Source organism: Prionailurus bengalensis, chromosome D2 (genome assembly GCF_016509475.1).
Source record: "Prionailurus bengalensis isolate Pbe53 chromosome D2, Fcat_Pben_1.1_paternal_pri, whole genome shotgun sequence".
NCBI classification, from domain to species: Eukaryota; Metazoa; Chordata; class Mammalia; order Carnivora; family Felidae; genus Prionailurus; species Prionailurus bengalensis.
Window position 1 is genome coordinate 20,539,553 of NC_057351.1, and position 17,184 is coordinate 20,556,736.

Here is a 17,184-nt window from a genome sequence, read left to right on the forward strand (position 1 = left end):
AATGTTTTATTTACATTCTATGAAAACAGAAATTGGAAAAGTAAATTGGAAATGTAGAGGTTCCACATTCAGTTCTTCTAATTCAGTTCTGCTTTTTTCATTGGTAAAATGATTTTGTAAATGACATTAGCTATCATTAGCACTCAAATTATTTCATGAACAAAATGAAATCTCAGATTTAGTAGTTAGATAATTGAGTTCAGAACTGTATACACAACTGATGGCTTTTTCTGGAAAAATACATTAGTTGGAAACTACCTGTGCCTTGTTTTCTTGCAGGGAACAAATCACAAGACAGTGGCATAGCAGAAATGGAAGAACTTCCAGTACCACATAACATCAAAATAAGCAACATTACATGTGACTCATTCAAGATTTCATGGGAAATGGATTCAAAGTCAAAGGACCGTATTACACACTATTTCATTGACCTCAATAAGAAAGAGAACAAGAACTCCAATAAATTTAAACACAAGGTAAAATCTTAACACACACTCATATTCATTTGCATCTTAAAAACTTTATAAATATGAGGACATCTTAAAAGGAATAATGTTCTATTAATTACTTATATGATGTGTTTGACATTGGAAGAATAAAAATTACATGTCAGTTTAAAATTCTATTCTAAGAGATTTTTTTAGGAAAATGAAATGTCAAGTATACTATTAAAATACAGTTTTTCCCAGAAAAGGTAAAATGATGACTCTCATATAGACATAAAAATGAACATGTGTTAAAGATTTAACTTACTAATTAACTGCTGAGGTGTTTCAAAGGATAATCCAAAGAATGTACCCAGTTATGGATCAGAATACTGAAATAAATGTATAAGTAGAGGCAAAACTGGTTTGGGGTCATGACGGAGTAAGGGCCAGAAGAGAGAATTGGACAAAATTCGTTTGCATGTATTTAGACAAGAATATCTACAAATTACAGTGTTATAAAATAGCTTCCACAGAATCAGAAGAAGATAGCCAGAAGAGTACACTATAAGCAATGCATAGTCTTCATTGAAGCACACATTTTTCCCTATAATAACTTCCAAACGAGGAATTTTATGTAGCTTATAAACTTTAGGGTATTTGTAAAATACTTTAGGGCTGAAAATTGCTTTATTTATTCTATTTTATGGTTTGAAAATACAAATCAACCATTAAATGTCTTAGACATGTAACACCTTTCTGATATTTATTCTTATAACAGTCTACTTACCACATATCTATTCTGATACATGTCTCCCTACATAGACATCAGAGGTAGTATATAGAGAAAAATATTTATCTGGTTTAAGTATTCTTATGTTTCAGTATTTTTACTGATGAAAACTGGTCTTTTTTTAAATATTGATACTAAGTTTTAACTCAGCAAATCTTTTGGAAGAGCTGTCTTATCTTGTCTGGAAATTATGCCTTTTACCAAATGCAGTTATATACACTGATGATAAATGAGAATTATATGTACAGATAAGTGTGAGAGAACAAGATCGATAAGTCATTGTTCTAACCATGTTCCGAGTTTGATTATGCTTTATGGTTATGGATACTCTCTTTGCTGACATTTGCCTTCTTGAAGTAGTTTTGAAATATTTCCTTGAAGTATCTTTGAAATACTTAATGTGAAATGATGATTAGGTCAAGATTTGACCCACTTTTCTTTATTCCATACTTAGAAAAACATGTCTTTGGAAATGTAATGAATATTCAACTAGCAAGTTTAATTACCTTATTAATCATTGTTTGGAAATATCTAAACATTTCTATGACACATAAGCTCCATACTTGAATATAGCTGAAACAGATATCACCTCTTTTGTATATAAAATGGATTAATTGATCTTAAAATAGCTGTTTTTAAAATGTGCTCTCCCTTCACATATAAAATATTTAGTATGGGCTACTCTGGTAAAACTGATTGGTAGTATAAATTAAACAAATATATTTTGAAATACAAAATCATTGAATTTTATTTCTGTCATGTTTGGAATTTTAGAGGTTTTTGTTTTGTTTTATCATTTAGTATTAGAATATTGTGTTTTAAGGTGCACATATAAGGAGTATACAGAGAAGAGCAAGATTCAAGAAAACAGGAACCTAAGTACATTTATGTCATTAATTAGCTGTATGACCTTGGGTATGTCTCTTGATCAAGTTGGGCCTTATTTTTTACATCTGGAGAATAAGAGATTTGAATATAATTGTTAAATATCTTTAAAAATGAAAATTCTGTCATCATCCAGGAATTTAATAAATTCCTCCAAATTGTTTATAATTGATTCAAATTATACTGCTAAATTAACTGATTTCTTCCCTCCCTTCTTTCCTACCTTCCTTCATTCCCCTTTCCTATTTTTCTGTCTTTTTGTCTTAGGATGTTCCAACAAAATTGGTGGCAAAAGCTGTTCCCTTGCCAATGACTGTCCGTGGACACTGGTTTTTGAGCCCAAGAACTGAGTATACAGTCGCAGTGCAGACTGCCTCAAAACAGGTTGATGGTGATTATGTTGTGTCTGAATGGAGTGAAATTATAGAATTCTGCACAGCAGGTAAGAGAACAGAAAAATACAGAAAAGTATTTAATATTTAATAAATATACAGAAAAATATTTAATAGTTCCTAAAAAGCTAATTACATATTTAAAATATTTTTAATTATAAGGTGATATGAACTGCATTGATTATGTTTGCATTGCCAGTAGCACTGTGTAACAGAACAAACAATGCTGTATTGGTTGGAGTGATCTGAGATGGCATTAAATCAGTTCTTTTCTGCATAGTTTGATTTTTCAAAATAAAAACTTTGCAAATAAAACTGGTGTAGTTTGAAAATATACTCAGCATATTTTAAGCTTTGTTTTGAGAGAGAGTTTTTTATTTTTTTTTAATTTTATTTTCACAGATACTGAAACAAGGAAGCCAGGAACATCTTTCTGTAACTTAGGGAAATGGATGCACATCTTAATGACTGTACCTAGCAGAAATGTTACTAGATTTTTCACTTGAATGCTGAAAATTTGTATCTAAACTAGTGTCGTGTGTGTGTGTGTGTGTGTGTGTGTGTGTGTGTGTGTGTGCTTCATTAGAAAGTACCTCATAGCCATTTGGCCTTCAGATATCTGATGTGGAGAGCCCATCCCCTTTGATCTTGAACTATAATTTAATATTCCATTAGATGGAAATGTTACCATTCATCTCATTCATTTACCTGTTTATTCATTCATTTAAGAAACAAATATTTAGTGCACACTTAAATAGGTGTTGAAGTGGTACAAAAATATCTCTACCTGAATACATCTGTCATCCTCTCCTTGTTTCTTAGAATGGGGCTTTGTTTCCTCTTTGTACAGGTGATTGTTTCCTCTGAAAATTTGTAGAGAGAGGCTAAATGTTTTATCAACATAAAGGAGCTTGAAGAAAGAAGTCTTAAAAATTTGCCTCAACTATTGTAGGTTGCTTAGAAATTTTCCACAGCTGAGGCATCCTTCAGATACATCAGCTTCCCCCCACCATAGCCTCACACATGCATTATTTTCCCCCTGTAGCCTCACTCAGTACATACTTAGCTACAGTACATGCATACATACTCAGTACATACTCTCACTATCTTGTGTTTTTCTTAAACTCAGTGTAAAACGTTTCCTATGGGTATGTTAGATGGATAAAATTTTAATTCTGTGTGATTTTGATTTTATCTTCAACCTTTTTATTAGGAAGTTGCTAAGGATTATAACATCCTTGATTGCTAAGGATTTCAGTCTTTGAGAGCAAGGAAAATAATATCTCTCTGGTACCGTATTTCTTATCAAAGATACTAATTATAAGATCCACCATTTTATATATCACTAAGGAAAAATACTATCAATTAAACTATGAGACAGTGTTTTCATATCACAGCTATTGTAAGACTCATGTCAGAGAAGCTAAATGTGAAGAAAATACATTTTCAGAGGCACCTGGCTGGTTCAGTTGGTTAAGCATCCAACTCTTGATTTCAGCTCAGGTCGTGATCTTATGGCCATGATATTCAGCCTGCTTAAGATTCTCTCCCTCTTTTCCACTGCCCTTCCCTGCTTGCATGCATGCATGTGCACTCGTTCTCAAAATATAAAAATAAATAAACAAATAAAACTTAATACAAATGGCTCTCAAAAACTTAAGAAATACATTCTGGAATAGATGAAATATGCTATTAATTATAGTTAAGTTATCAGTAATGGAACAGTTGATTTTTATATTGTATTAATAGTGAGTAAAATTAATAGTAAAGAATTCTCATTGACATAACTTTTATATATATTTGATGTGTTATATTGGAATTAATATATCCCCTCAGTTTTATTCCTGAATTAAAATTTCTCTTTGGAGTCTACCTCATGTTTACTCTTTTTACTGCATTTCTTTCCCCTTACTTTCATTGTGTCCTACCAGGGAAATTTAATCTAAGTGAGACCCATAAGTAAAAGACAGTCTTTTTTGACATTGTTTTAATACATGTTATTTTCCATAGGACTGCAGTAAACAAAATTATAGTATTTGTCCAATAAAAAGAGCTATAATTTACCTGCTAAAATCCCCATTTGACATTAGGGAAAAGTGTGAAATGTTTCTTCTTTAGCTTAAGGAAGACTTTTGGCATTTCCAGTTCAGAAATACCTATCTGTCTATAGATGCATACACATTCACTCTATCATAATTCACCCTTTTATAATCTACTTAACATTATGAGTACATGTTTTATTTCTATGTGTATTAAGGAAAACCTATGTCTTCTTACTTTCATTTAGAGTGGTCTCCCTGTTGCTCTTTTACTTAACTACATCTCATAACTCTTCTAAGGAGGTTATGGGTGAATAATAAAATGCCAGCTTTTAAATGTGCCACAATAGTTTTCTGCAAATTATTTTGCATTTTTAATTTCTATGAGTAAAATTTAAAGGGAACTTAAGCTGTTTAAAGCTCATTGTTTCAGTTTTCTCAAAATAATTCAGAGACTTTTACCTAAGCTTTATCAATAGCCTTGACTCTGTAAATTTTGAGGAAGCTTTTTGTATAAATTGTCTTTTAATCTGGATAGCTAATCTATTCAGCACTTATTGAGTGCATACTGTGTGCTAAGCACAGTGCAAAATATTGAAGTAAAACAAAATAGAATGCTACCAACTAATCTACTTCTAGTCTAGTCTATGTCAGAGATAAAACCTTGTGCTTACCTCATAATAAGTCACACTTGTTTATATATTTATGTGTAAATTTAGACAGAGTTCTTTGAGAGGAAGAATATTCCTTTTGATCTTGTAACCTGATCATTTAATTTGCATGGTGCCTTCTACATCATATGTTCTAATCTAAAATGTTTGTCAGCCAGTAAAGCAGTCAGTAAACAAACTGTGCTGCCATGAACAGTTCAACTAGGTTGCTTTTATTTGGAAAGTCTTATCGTTATAGACAAAATTTTTGCTTAGATTCTGGTAGAGGAGTTTGATAACAGTCCCCAGTTTTCAAAACAAAAAGTTGATGAAAAGATCAAATTACTTGGAGAGAAGCTTTAGATTTTCAAGAGTCCTGTGTACCTGCAAACCACCAACTAGAAGCCAGACGACTAGTCTAAATTACTAGATATATGAACATTTGGTGAATCAAACTGTGATAAGCCTCAATTTCTGCAGTCAATAAATGGTCATATATAATCTACCTTGCTAACCTCAGATTTAAAGAGTAAATTAAATGAGCATTATTATTGCTACTCCTTTAAATTTATTTGTACTTATTGCAAGTGAGAAACTTCTTATATTTGACTTTTCAGTTGATTAAAGAAAATTTAGTACCTAGTATGGTGCCAATTGACATTACTTGGGTTGTGCAGAGTCTGCATTCCTTACTTAATATTTTTGCTTCAGGATCTTTAATTTCAGAGAGTGAAACAAATGCATGGGTATCCAGAAAACAAAATAAAACAAATACATTTTTGTAGAAAGAAAAATGTCCCACAGAAAGACAATGAATGTTTTTTTTTAGTGCAATTTCCTATTTAAGATAAATTTCCTAAAGTTGATTTTAATAATCTCCAATTTATTAAACATGTAGTTGACAACTTTGGTAATATATTTTTAGTAAGAGAATTTTTTGTTGTTATTTTCAGACTATTCAAAAGTTCATCTAACACAGCTGTTGGAGAAGGCTGAAGTGATTGCAGGACGGATGCTTAAATTTTCTGTTTTTTATCGTAACCAACACAAAGAATATTTTGACTATATTCGGTAAGAATAGAAATATATATATATATATATATATATATATATATATATACACATACATATATACATATATAGTGATTTTCTTGACTAAGTGCCATTCCAAGTTCTAGGCTCAGGTTTCCCTTGAGTCTAGTTCTGTGAAATACTAATTTTAGTTTCCTTTCAAAATGATTAATTATACTCTTTTATTTTCCAGAATAATTGAGTAGAAAAATTCAGATTGTGGGATTTTTTTTCACTGTACTTACATTCATTTCTGTAATCATTTGTAATATCAATTCTTGTCAATTTAAGTAGAAGGTCTTAAAGCTCAAGGGCTTAGACTGTTGACCTTTCATGTACAAACTCCTCTAAATATATATCAACTCACCTAAATATTCTCTTCTTGTAGATAGCTTTAGGATATTGGAAATGAAGGGCTGAAAGGTAACATTCATTAAATATGGTGAATCTCGTGGGATTTTCAGGCTTCTAAGTGGAGATCTCTCAGCCATTATCTTGAATTAATTATTCATGAGGACAGTCTGCTGTGTTTACTTTTGAAGTCTGGTGTTCAAGTAGTATTTTGAAGATAGCCTATATTTACCTTGGGAAGCGGTTTCTGGAAATTCAAAAGAAATCCATACTAGAGGGAGTTTTAATACTTAACAATCCTTTTGTATTTGTAGAAGAAATTTTCAGGACACTAAAAGAGAGATGTAGGTTTTAAAATAAGACTAAGACTTTTAAAATGATAAATGCTATGTAGGTTCTAAACCTTTTACATAATAATCTCTATAATGTATCATTTTAAAAGCCTTGGTCTCACTTTAAACTTTAAGTTGTTAGGGATTATATATGAAAAAAGTTAGGAAGTTTTGTTGTTATTTATTAGCTTCATATTTTTATAGTTTTCTTAAATCAAAGTCATGATTTTAGATTTATATCTGCTCCAAGCTGTGGAAAAATTCAAAGGGAATCAGAGAGAGAGGTAAATTTAGGCATCTGATTTCATCAAATGAAATACTTTGGAGTATCATGGTTTTTTTGATGCTGAAAACCATTCCTGCCTAATACTTGAATATCTTATAAACACAGAGTTTAGTTCATAATTCTTTTAGCTGGTAAATTATTTACCCTTGAGTGTATATAATTCATGGTGGATGCCATTTACCTAATTTAGAGAGTACAAACACAAATATAACACAAAATATTGTACCTGTCAATTGCGAATGGGAATGACCATATGTATTCAACAAGAAAGGTTTTCTTTAAGCATAAAATCAGAAAACAAAAATGATCTACTATTGCTATTTTCCCTAATAAGAAATACATCAATATAATATCTTTGGTACTGTTTAAATTCTTAGAATATTGCCAATGTCTATTGTAGGTGGCCACTGGAGGTCAGTATTTCCTTGATTTTCTCTGCCCTTTGGGTGAAAACTAGCCTGTTTTCAGGTCCTTAGATACTAAAATTTACACCACCTGTTTGCAAAAATCCTTCCAAAAAGGAAAAAAAAAATGATAAAGACAACCTGGAAAAAGTCATTGTATATATTGTATAATTGATTCCAACCTACTGGTACAAAAGATTTATTTACTAACAAGGAATTTTCCCTTTTTGGAGATTCCATGACAGTTTTAAAATCCATGTAAATTATATCCTGATGCAGTATATATAAATAAATATACTTCCCAAGGCATTGGGTACAGTTGTTCAACATTGCTTTCTTAAAACACTTTATTGAAAAAATAGTAGACATTAGCTTCAATGAACCTTGATTTTCTTTTTAGGTAATGAACTCTAATCAGGACCCACTTCCTTTATCACAAACCATTTAAAATGTCATCTTGTTAATCACAGTGCTTGAATAGAAATGAACCATTTACTTATCTGACTAAATGATTTCCAAGTCATTATAAATGATGAAAAAGCATCAAGTAAATTCTGGTTCATATGGATTGAGCTCATTTTGATCTCTTTCTCTAGAAGTAAATTCCTAAGTGAATCTTGCTTTCCCTTACCCCAGATCAAAATATCACTTTCTCTCTTACTCTTTCAAGTTCATTAGGTAGCCTCACATGTAGATAGATGTAGGGATTCCCGGTGCTTTTAGGTGCTAGATTGTATATGCCCAAAGTTGATGCCTGTCACTAATACATTTCTTCTAGTCCAAGTTCTTAACTCTATATTTCTGATGCTATTTTTTCATTAATTGAGTTTATAGATTCATGTTGGACACATATCATATTGATATTCAGTTTCTGTTAGTGAGAATGTAACAAGGGTAAGAATTTTGAGCCAGGACAAGATGGAGTGGACACCCTTCTCCCTATTTTTCCTGCTAAGTATGACTAAAAACTCTGGACTTTGTATGTAAAAGAAACATAAGAATCTGAAAGGTGGAAGAAGACTGAAAAGTAGAGAGAAGATAAACCAGTTAGGGACCAAGGGACTCAAGGGACAACACAGTGATGAGTTCCCTTAGTTTTCTTTTTAGCTCTTATATTCCAGACTGAGTGCTAAAGAAGCCAGAAACCCCAAAATGCTGATGGGCATAAACCAAAAAACAAAACAAAAAAGTAAATAAAAACAAAAACTATCAAACAAAATTCAGAAAGTCTCCTTTATTAACCCAAATGACTAAGAAAGAAATAGACTTGAATACACAAAGCTTTCAGACAGTAATTGCCCTACTTCAGTCAAACACCATGGGGGATAACTTTTTTTCCATTCTCACCAGCCAAAGCCAAGTAGGGATACTTCCACCTTCTCCCACCTGTAAGGAAGCACCCTCCCTTCTCTTCCATCCCCTACTGGAGTGATGTCAGAGAAAGTTGAATGGGAAACTGGGACTTATACCCCCCCCCCAGTGGCAATGTGGTACCTCTCACCTTCCCTACTGGGGTGGTATCACCCCAGTCCTACCAGAAACCAGGACTTTTCACTGCAGCCCGGGAATAAGGTTTGCCTCTGTATATCAGTGAAGGCCATGTACAGAGCAGTACTGAGACAACTTCTCCCTCTCCCAGGTAGATTGTATTAGCAGAAGCCTCGTGAAAGCCTCTACTCTTAGTCTGCCCAGTAGTCATCTCCTTCCGTGTATCATTGAGGTTGACTGGGAATCCTAGACGTTTCTCTCCTAACAGCAATGAAGTGACACTCGTCCACTTCTTCTTCTGATACATAGCCAAAAGAGGCCTGCTGAAATAACTAGATTTAAATAAGACCCAGCATTACAACCTAATCCTCCAAAAGTCCAAGATAAAATTGAAATCCACTGATGGTCCCAAGAATCAGGAAAATCTTAACTTGAATGAGAAAACCTGATCAACAGACATCAATGACAAGATAACACAGATTTTAGCATTATCTGACAAGGATTTTCAAAAAGCCAACATAAAAAATTTTCAATAAGGAATGACAAATGCACTTAAAACAAATAGAAACAACAAAGAACTAGAAGATATAAAGAACTAAATGGATATTGTAGAACTGAAAAAAAACCTGTAAGTAAAAACTTAGTGGATAGATTCCATAACAAAATGAAGAGGACAAAGGAAAGAATCCATAAGCTTGAAGATAGAACAATAGAAATTATCCAAACTGAATTAAGAGAAAATTAATTGAAAAAAAAAAGAGCATAGCTTCACAGACATGTAGGACCATAGTATCTAATATCTAATACTGATGTCATTAGTGTCGAAAAGAAAGAAGGAAGAGGGTGGAGCTAAGAAAATATGCAGAGAAAAAAATAGTTGATATGTTTCCAAATTTGGCAAAGGACAGAAACCTAAAGATTAAAAAAGCTAAGTAAATCCCAAATAGGATAAACCAAAATAAATCTGTTCCAAGACACTTTATAAACTCTTGAAAATTGAAGATAAAACAAATCCTCTAAGTTGATCAGAGACAAAAAAGATACCTCATCTATAGAGGAAAAACAATTTGAATAACATCATCATTGGAAACCATGTAGACCAGAAAGAAGTGACACAATATTTCTAAGTTCTGAAAGAGGACTGTCAACCCAGAACCCTATATTTAGTGAAAATACCATTCAAGAATAAAGGGGAATCAAGACATTCTCAGATGAAGGGAAATTAAGGGGAATTTGTCACCAGCATATCTACCCTTAAAAGAATGACTAAAAGAAGTTTAGTATTTTATTTTGTTTTTTGTTTTATTAATTTATATATTTATTTTATTTTATTTTATTTTATTTTATTTTATTTTATTTTATTTTTTATTTTTTTATTCATCATGATAAGTATACTTTTTAATCCCATCCCCTATATCTCCCATCCTCCCACTGACCTGGCTTCTGGTAACCATCAGTTGTTCTCTATAGTTACAAGTCTGTTTCTTGGTTTGTCTCTCTCTTTTGTACTTCACTCGTTTGTTTTGTTTCTTAACTATCACCTGTATGAAATCATATGTTATTTGTCTTTCTCTGATTGACTTATATCATTTAGTTTTATATTTATACTCTCTAGTTTTACTCATGTTGCACATAGAAAGATTTCATCCTTTTTTTGCTAAGTAATATTCCATTGCATACACCATATATACCACATCTTTTTGATCCATTCATCAGTCAACAGACACTTGAAGCTGCTTCCATACTTGGCTATTATAAATAATGCTGCAGTAAACATAGGGGTGCTTGTATCCCTTTGAATTAGGATTTTGTATTTGGGTAAATACCCAGTAGTGAAATTCTGGAATCATAAGGTAGTTCTATTTTTAACTTTTTGAGGAATCTCCATACTGTTTTCTACATTGGCTATACTAATTTGCATTCCCACCAATAGTGTAAGAGGGTTCCTTTTTCTCCATATCCTTGCCAACATTTGTTTCTTATGTTATTGATTTTAGCCATTCTGACAGGTGTGAAGTAATATCTTATTGTAGTTTTGATTTGCATTTTCCTGATGATGAGTGATGTTGAACGTGTTTTCATGTGTCTATTGGCCAACTGGATGCCTTCTTTAGAGAAATGTCTGTTCTTTTGCCTATTTTTAACTGGATTGTTTGGGTTTTTTGGTGTTGAGTTGTATAAGTTCTTTATATATTTGGATACTAACACTTTATTGCATATGTCACTTGCAAATATCTTCTCCCATTCCATAGGTTGTCTTTTCATTTTGTTGATTGTTTCCTTCACTGTTCAGAAGCTTTTTATGTAGTCCCAATAGTTTATTTTTGCTTTTATTTCCTCTGCCTCAGGAGACATATCTAGAAAAGTGTTTCTATGGCCAATGTCAGAGAAATTACTGCCTGTGCTCTCTTTTAGAATTTTCATGATTTGTGGTCTCACAATTAGGTCTTTATTTTGAGTTTATGTTTGTGTATAGTGTAATAAAGTGGTCCAGTTTTATTGTTTTGCATGTAGTTTCCCAGCACCATTTGTTGTAGAGACTTTTTCCCATTGGATAGTGTTCCCTCTTTTGTCAAAGATAAGATTAATCTATGTACTTGTGGGTTTACTTCTGGGGTTTCTATTCTGTTCCATTGATCTATGCATCTGTTTTTGTTCCAGTACCAAAATGTTTTCATTATTACTACTTTCTAATACAACTTTAAATCTGCAATTATGATAGCTCCAGCTTTGTTTTCCAAGACTCCTTTGGCTATTTGAGGTCTTTTGTAGTTCTATACAAATTTTAGAATTGTTTGTTCTAGTTTTACAAAAAGTGCTGTTGGTATTTTGATAGGGATTGCATTAAATTTGTAGATTGCTTTGGGTAGTATAGACATTTTAACAATTGTTCTTCTAACCCATAAGCATGGAATGTCTTTCCATTTCTTTGTGTCATCTTGAATTTTTTTTCATCATTGTTTTATAGTTTTTAAAGTACAAGTCTTTCACATCTTTGGCTAAGTTTATTCCTAGATATTTTATTGCTTTTGATGAAATTGTATATGGGATTGTTTTCTTAATTTCTCCTTCTTCTGTTTCATTATTAGTGTGTAGAAATGCAATGGATTTCTGTACATTGATTTTGTATCCTGTGACTTTACTGAATTCATGTATCAGTTCTAGTAGGTTTTTGGTGGAGTTAATAGGATTTTTTTTGTTTATTTATTTTGAGAGAGAGAGAGAGAGCACACAGGAAGAGCAGAGAGAGAGGGCGAGAGAGAGAAAATCCCAAGTAGGCTCTACACTGTCAGTGCACTGCCCGTGCAGACACTGACAGTGCAGAGCCTGATGTGGGGCTCAAGCCCATGAACCATGAGATCATGACCTGAGCCGAAACCAGGAGTTGGACACTTAACCGACTGATCCATCCAGGTGCCTCATTTAGGGTTTCCATATATAGTATCATGTAATCTGCATATAGTGAGAGTTTTACTTCTTCCTTACCAATTTGGATATTATGTTATTTGATTGCTGTAACTAAGACTGACTTCCAGTTCTATGTTGAATAAAAGTGGTGAGAGTGGACATCCTTGTCTTATTCTGGACCTTAGGGGGAAAACTTGGGTTTGATATTCTCTGTGGGTTTTTTATATAAATGTGGGCTTTTCATTTATTATGTGGCAGTGTGTTCTCTCTAAACCCACTTTGTTGAGGGTTTTTATCATGAAAGGATGTTGTTATTGTCAAATGCTTTTTCTGCATCTATTGAAATGATCAGATGGTTCTTATCTTTTCTCTTATTGATGTGACACATCATGTTGATTTTTATATGAATATTAAACCCTTGTATCCTGGGAATAAATCCAACCTGACTGTGGCATGAACTTTTTAAATCTATTGTTGGATTTGATTTGCTGATATTTTGTTGAGGATTTTTGTTTCTATATTCCATAGAGATGTTGCCCTGTAGTTTTCTTTTTTTTGTGATGTCTTTATCTGATTTTGGTATCAGGGTGATACTAGCCTTGTGGCATGAATTTGTAAGTTTTCCTTCCTCTTGTATTTTTTGGAGTAGTTTGAGAAGAATGGGTATTAACTCTTCTTTAAATGTTTGGTAGAACTTGTCTCTGAAGTTGTCTAGTCCTGGACTTTTGTTTTTTGAAAGTTTTTTTTCATTATCATTTTGACTTCATTGTTGGTAATAGGTCTGTTCAAATTTTCTATTTCTTCTTGCGTTAGCTTTTATAGGTTATATGTTTCTAGGAATTTATCCATTTCTTGTAAGTTGTCCAGTTTGTTGGCATATAAGGTCTTTTACAGTTGTTTGTATTTCTGTGGTGTTGGTTGTTATTTCTCCTCTTTCATAAATAATTTTGTGTATTTGGATCCTCTCTTTTTTTAATGAGTATTGCTAGAGGTTTATCAATTTTGTTAATCTTCTCAAAGAACCACCTTCTGGTTTCATTGATATGTTCTATTGTGTTTTTTTAGTTTCTTTTTTTTCAGTATATGAAATTTATTGTCAAATTGGTTTCCATACAACACCCAGTGTTCATCTCAAAAGGTGTCCTCCTCAATACCCATCACACACCCTCCCCACCCTACAACCCCCCATCAGCCCTCAGTTTGTTCTCACTTTTTAAGAGTTTTTTATGCTTTGGCTCTCTCCCACTCTAACCTCTTTTTTTTTCCCTTCCCATCACCCATGGGTTTCTGTTAAGTGTCTCAGGATCCACATAACAGTGTAAACATGTGGTATCTGTCTTTCTCTGTATGGCTTATTTCACTTAGCATCACACTCTCCAGTTCCATCCACGTTGCTACAAAGGGCCATATTTCATTCTTTCTCATTGCCACGTAGTACTTCATTGTGTATATAAACCACAGTTTCTTTATCCATTCATCAGTTGATGGACATTTAGGCTCTTTCCATAATTTGGCTATTGTTGAGAGTGCTGCTATAAACATTGGGGCACAAGTGCTCCTATGCATCAGCACTCCTGTGTGCCTTAGGTAAATTCCTAGCAGTGCTATTGCTGAGTCATAGGGTAGGTCTATTTTTAATTTTTTGAGGAACCTCCACACTGTTTTCCAGAGTGGCTGCACCAGCTTGCATTCCCACCAACAGTGCAAGAGGATTCCTGTTTCTCCACATCCTCGCCAGCATCTATAGTCTCCTGATTTGTTCATTTTGGCCACTCTGACTGGCATGAGGTGATATCTGAGTGTGGTTTTGATTTGTATTTCCCTGATGAGGAGCGACGTTGAGCGTCTTTTCATGTGCCTGTTGGCCATCCGGATGTCTTCTTTAGACAAGTGTCTATTCATGTTTTCTGCCCATTTCTTCACTGGGTTATTTGTTTTTTGGGTGTGGAGTTTGGTGAGCTCTTTATAGATTTTGGATACTAGCCCTTTGTCCGATATGTCATTTACAAATGTCTTTTCCCATTCCGTTGTTGCCTTTTAGTTTTGTTGGTTGTTTCCTTTGCTGTGCAGAAGCTTTTTATCTTCATAAGGTCTCAGTAGTTCATTTTTGCTTTTAATTCCTTGCCTTTGGGGATGTGTCGAGTAAGAGATTGCTATGGCTGAGGTCAGAGAGGTCTTTTCCTGCTTTCTCCTCTAGTGTTTTGATGGTTTCCTGTCTCACATTCAGGTCCTTTATCCATTTTGAGTTTATTTTTGTGAATGGTGTGAGAAAGTGGTCTAGTTTCAACCTTCTGCATGTTGCTGTCCAGTTCTCCCAGCACCATTTGTTAAAGAGACTGTCTTTTTTCTATTGGATGTTCTTTCCTGCTTTGTCAAAGATTAGTTGGCCATACGTTTGTGGGTCTAGTTCTGGGGTTTCTATTCTATTTCATTGGTCTATGTGTCTGTTTTTGTGCCAATACCATGCTGTCTTGATGATGACAGCTTTGTAGTAGAGGCTAAAGTCTGGGATTGTGATGCCTCCTGCTTTGGTCTTCTTCTTCAAAATTACCTTGGCTATTTGGGGCCTTTTGTGGTTCCAAATGAATTTTAGGATTGCTTGCTCTAGTTTTGAGAAGAATGCTGGTGCAATTTTGATTGGGATTGCATTGAATGTGTAGATAGCTTTGGGTAGTATTGACATTTTGACAATATTTATTCTTCCAATCCATGAGCACGGAATGTTTTTCCATTTCTTTATATCTTCTTCAGTTCCCTTCATAAGCTTTCTATAGTTTTCAGCATACAGATCTTTTACATCTTTGGTTAGATTTATTCCTAGGTATTTTATGCTTCTTGGTGCAATTGTGAATGGGATCAGTTTCTTTATTTGTCTTTCTGTTGCTTCATTGTTAGTGTATAAGAATACAACTGATTTCTGTACATTGGTTTTGTATCCTGCAACTTTGCTGAATTCATGTATCAGTTCTAGCAGACTTTTGGTGGAGTCTATTGGATTTTCCATGTATAATATCATGTCATCTGCAAAAAGTGAAAGCTTGACTTCATCTTTGCCAATTTTGATGCCTTTGATTTCCTTTTGTTGTCTGATTGCTGATGCTAGCACTTCCAACACTATGTTAAACAACAGCAGCGAGAGTGGGCATCCCTGTCGCGTTCCTGATCTCAGGGGGAAAACTCTCAGTTTTTCCCCATTGAGGATGATATTTATTACCTGTGGGCTTTTCAAAAACGGCTTTTATGATGTTTAAGTATGTTCCTTCTATCCGGACTTTCTCGAGGGTTTTTATTCAGAAAGGTGCCGAATTTTGTCAAATCCTTTCTCTGCATTGATTGACAGGATCATATGGTTCTTTTCTTTTCTTTTATTAATGTGGTGTATCACGTTGATTGATTTGCGAATGTTGAACCAGCCCTGCATCCCAGGAAGGAAGCCCATTTGATCATGGTGAATAATTCTTTTTGTATGCTGTTGAATTCGATTTGCTAGTATCTTATTGAGAAGTTTTACACCCATATTCATCGGGGATATTGGCCTGTAGTTCTCTTTTTTTACTGGGTCTCTGTCTGGTTTAGGAATCAAAGTAATACTGGCTTCATAGAATGAGTCGGGAAGTTTTCCTTCCCTTTCTATTTCTTGGAATAGCTTGAGAAGGATAGGTATTATTTCTGCTTTAAACATCTGGTAGAACTCCCCTGGGAAGCCATCGGGTCCTGGACTCTTATTTGTTGGGAGATTTTTGATAACTGATTCAATTTCTTCGTTGGTTATGGGTCTGTTCAAGCTTTCTACTTCCTCCTGATTTTGGAAGTGTGTGGGTGCTTAGGAATTTGTCCATTTCTTCCAGGTTGTCCAGTTTGTTGGCATACAATTTTTCATAGTATTCCCTGATAATTGCTTGTATCTCTGAGGGATTGGTTGTAATAATTCCATTTTCATTCATGATTTTATCTATTTGGGTCATCTCCCTTTTCTTTTGAGAAGCCTGGCTTAGAGGTTTATCAATTTTGTTTATTTTTTCAAAAAACCAACTCTTGGTTTCGTTGATCTGCTCTACAGATTTTTAGATTCTATATTGTTTATTTCTGCTCCGATCTTTATTATTTCTCTTCTTCTGCTGGGTTTAAGCTGTCTTTGCTGTTCTGTTTCTATTTCCTGAGGTGTGCTGTTAGATTTTGTATTTGGGATTTTTCTTGTTTCTAGAGATAGGCCTGGATTGCAATGTATTTTCCTCTCAGGGCTGCCTTCGCTGCATCCCAAAGCGTTTGGATTGTTGTATTTTCATTTTCATTTGTTTCCATATATTTGCTAATTTCTTCTCTAATTGCCTGGTTGACCCACTCATTCGTTAGTAGGGTGTTCTTTAAACTCCATGCTTTTGGAGGTTTTCCAGACTTTTTCCTGTGGTTGATTTCAAGCTTCATAGCATTGTGGTCTGAAAGTGTGCATGGTATGATTTCAATTCTTGTATACTTATGAAGGGCTGTTTTGTGACCCAGTATGTGATCTATCTTGGAGAATGTTCCATGTGCACTCCAGAAGAAAGTATATTGTGTTGCTTTGGGATGCAGAGTTCTAAATATATCTGTCAAGTCCATCTGATCCAATGTATCATCCAGGGCCCTTGTTTCTTTATTGACCGTGTGTCTAGATGATCTA

At 33.8% G+C, this 17,184-nt stretch overlaps 1 protein-coding gene across 2 annotated transcripts in view; it reads left to right on the plus strand.

Annotated features, from left to right (window-relative positions):
- PHYHIPL (phytanoyl-CoA 2-hydroxylase interacting protein like) overlaps positions 1 to 17,184 on the plus strand; it is an 88,376-nt gene that overhangs the window by 65,506 nt on the left and 5,686 nt on the right. For both annotated transcript variants that reach the window (XM_043596384.1, XM_043596385.1), the window contains exons 2-4: positions 280 to 476; positions 2,371 to 2,545; positions 6,138 to 6,255. In XM_043596384.1, coding sequence (XP_043452319.1) covers positions 280 to 476; positions 2,371 to 2,545; positions 6,138 to 6,255 — 490 coding nt within the window. The remainder of the gene's footprint in view (positions 1 to 279; positions 477 to 2,370; positions 2,546 to 6,137; positions 6,256 to 17,184) is intronic.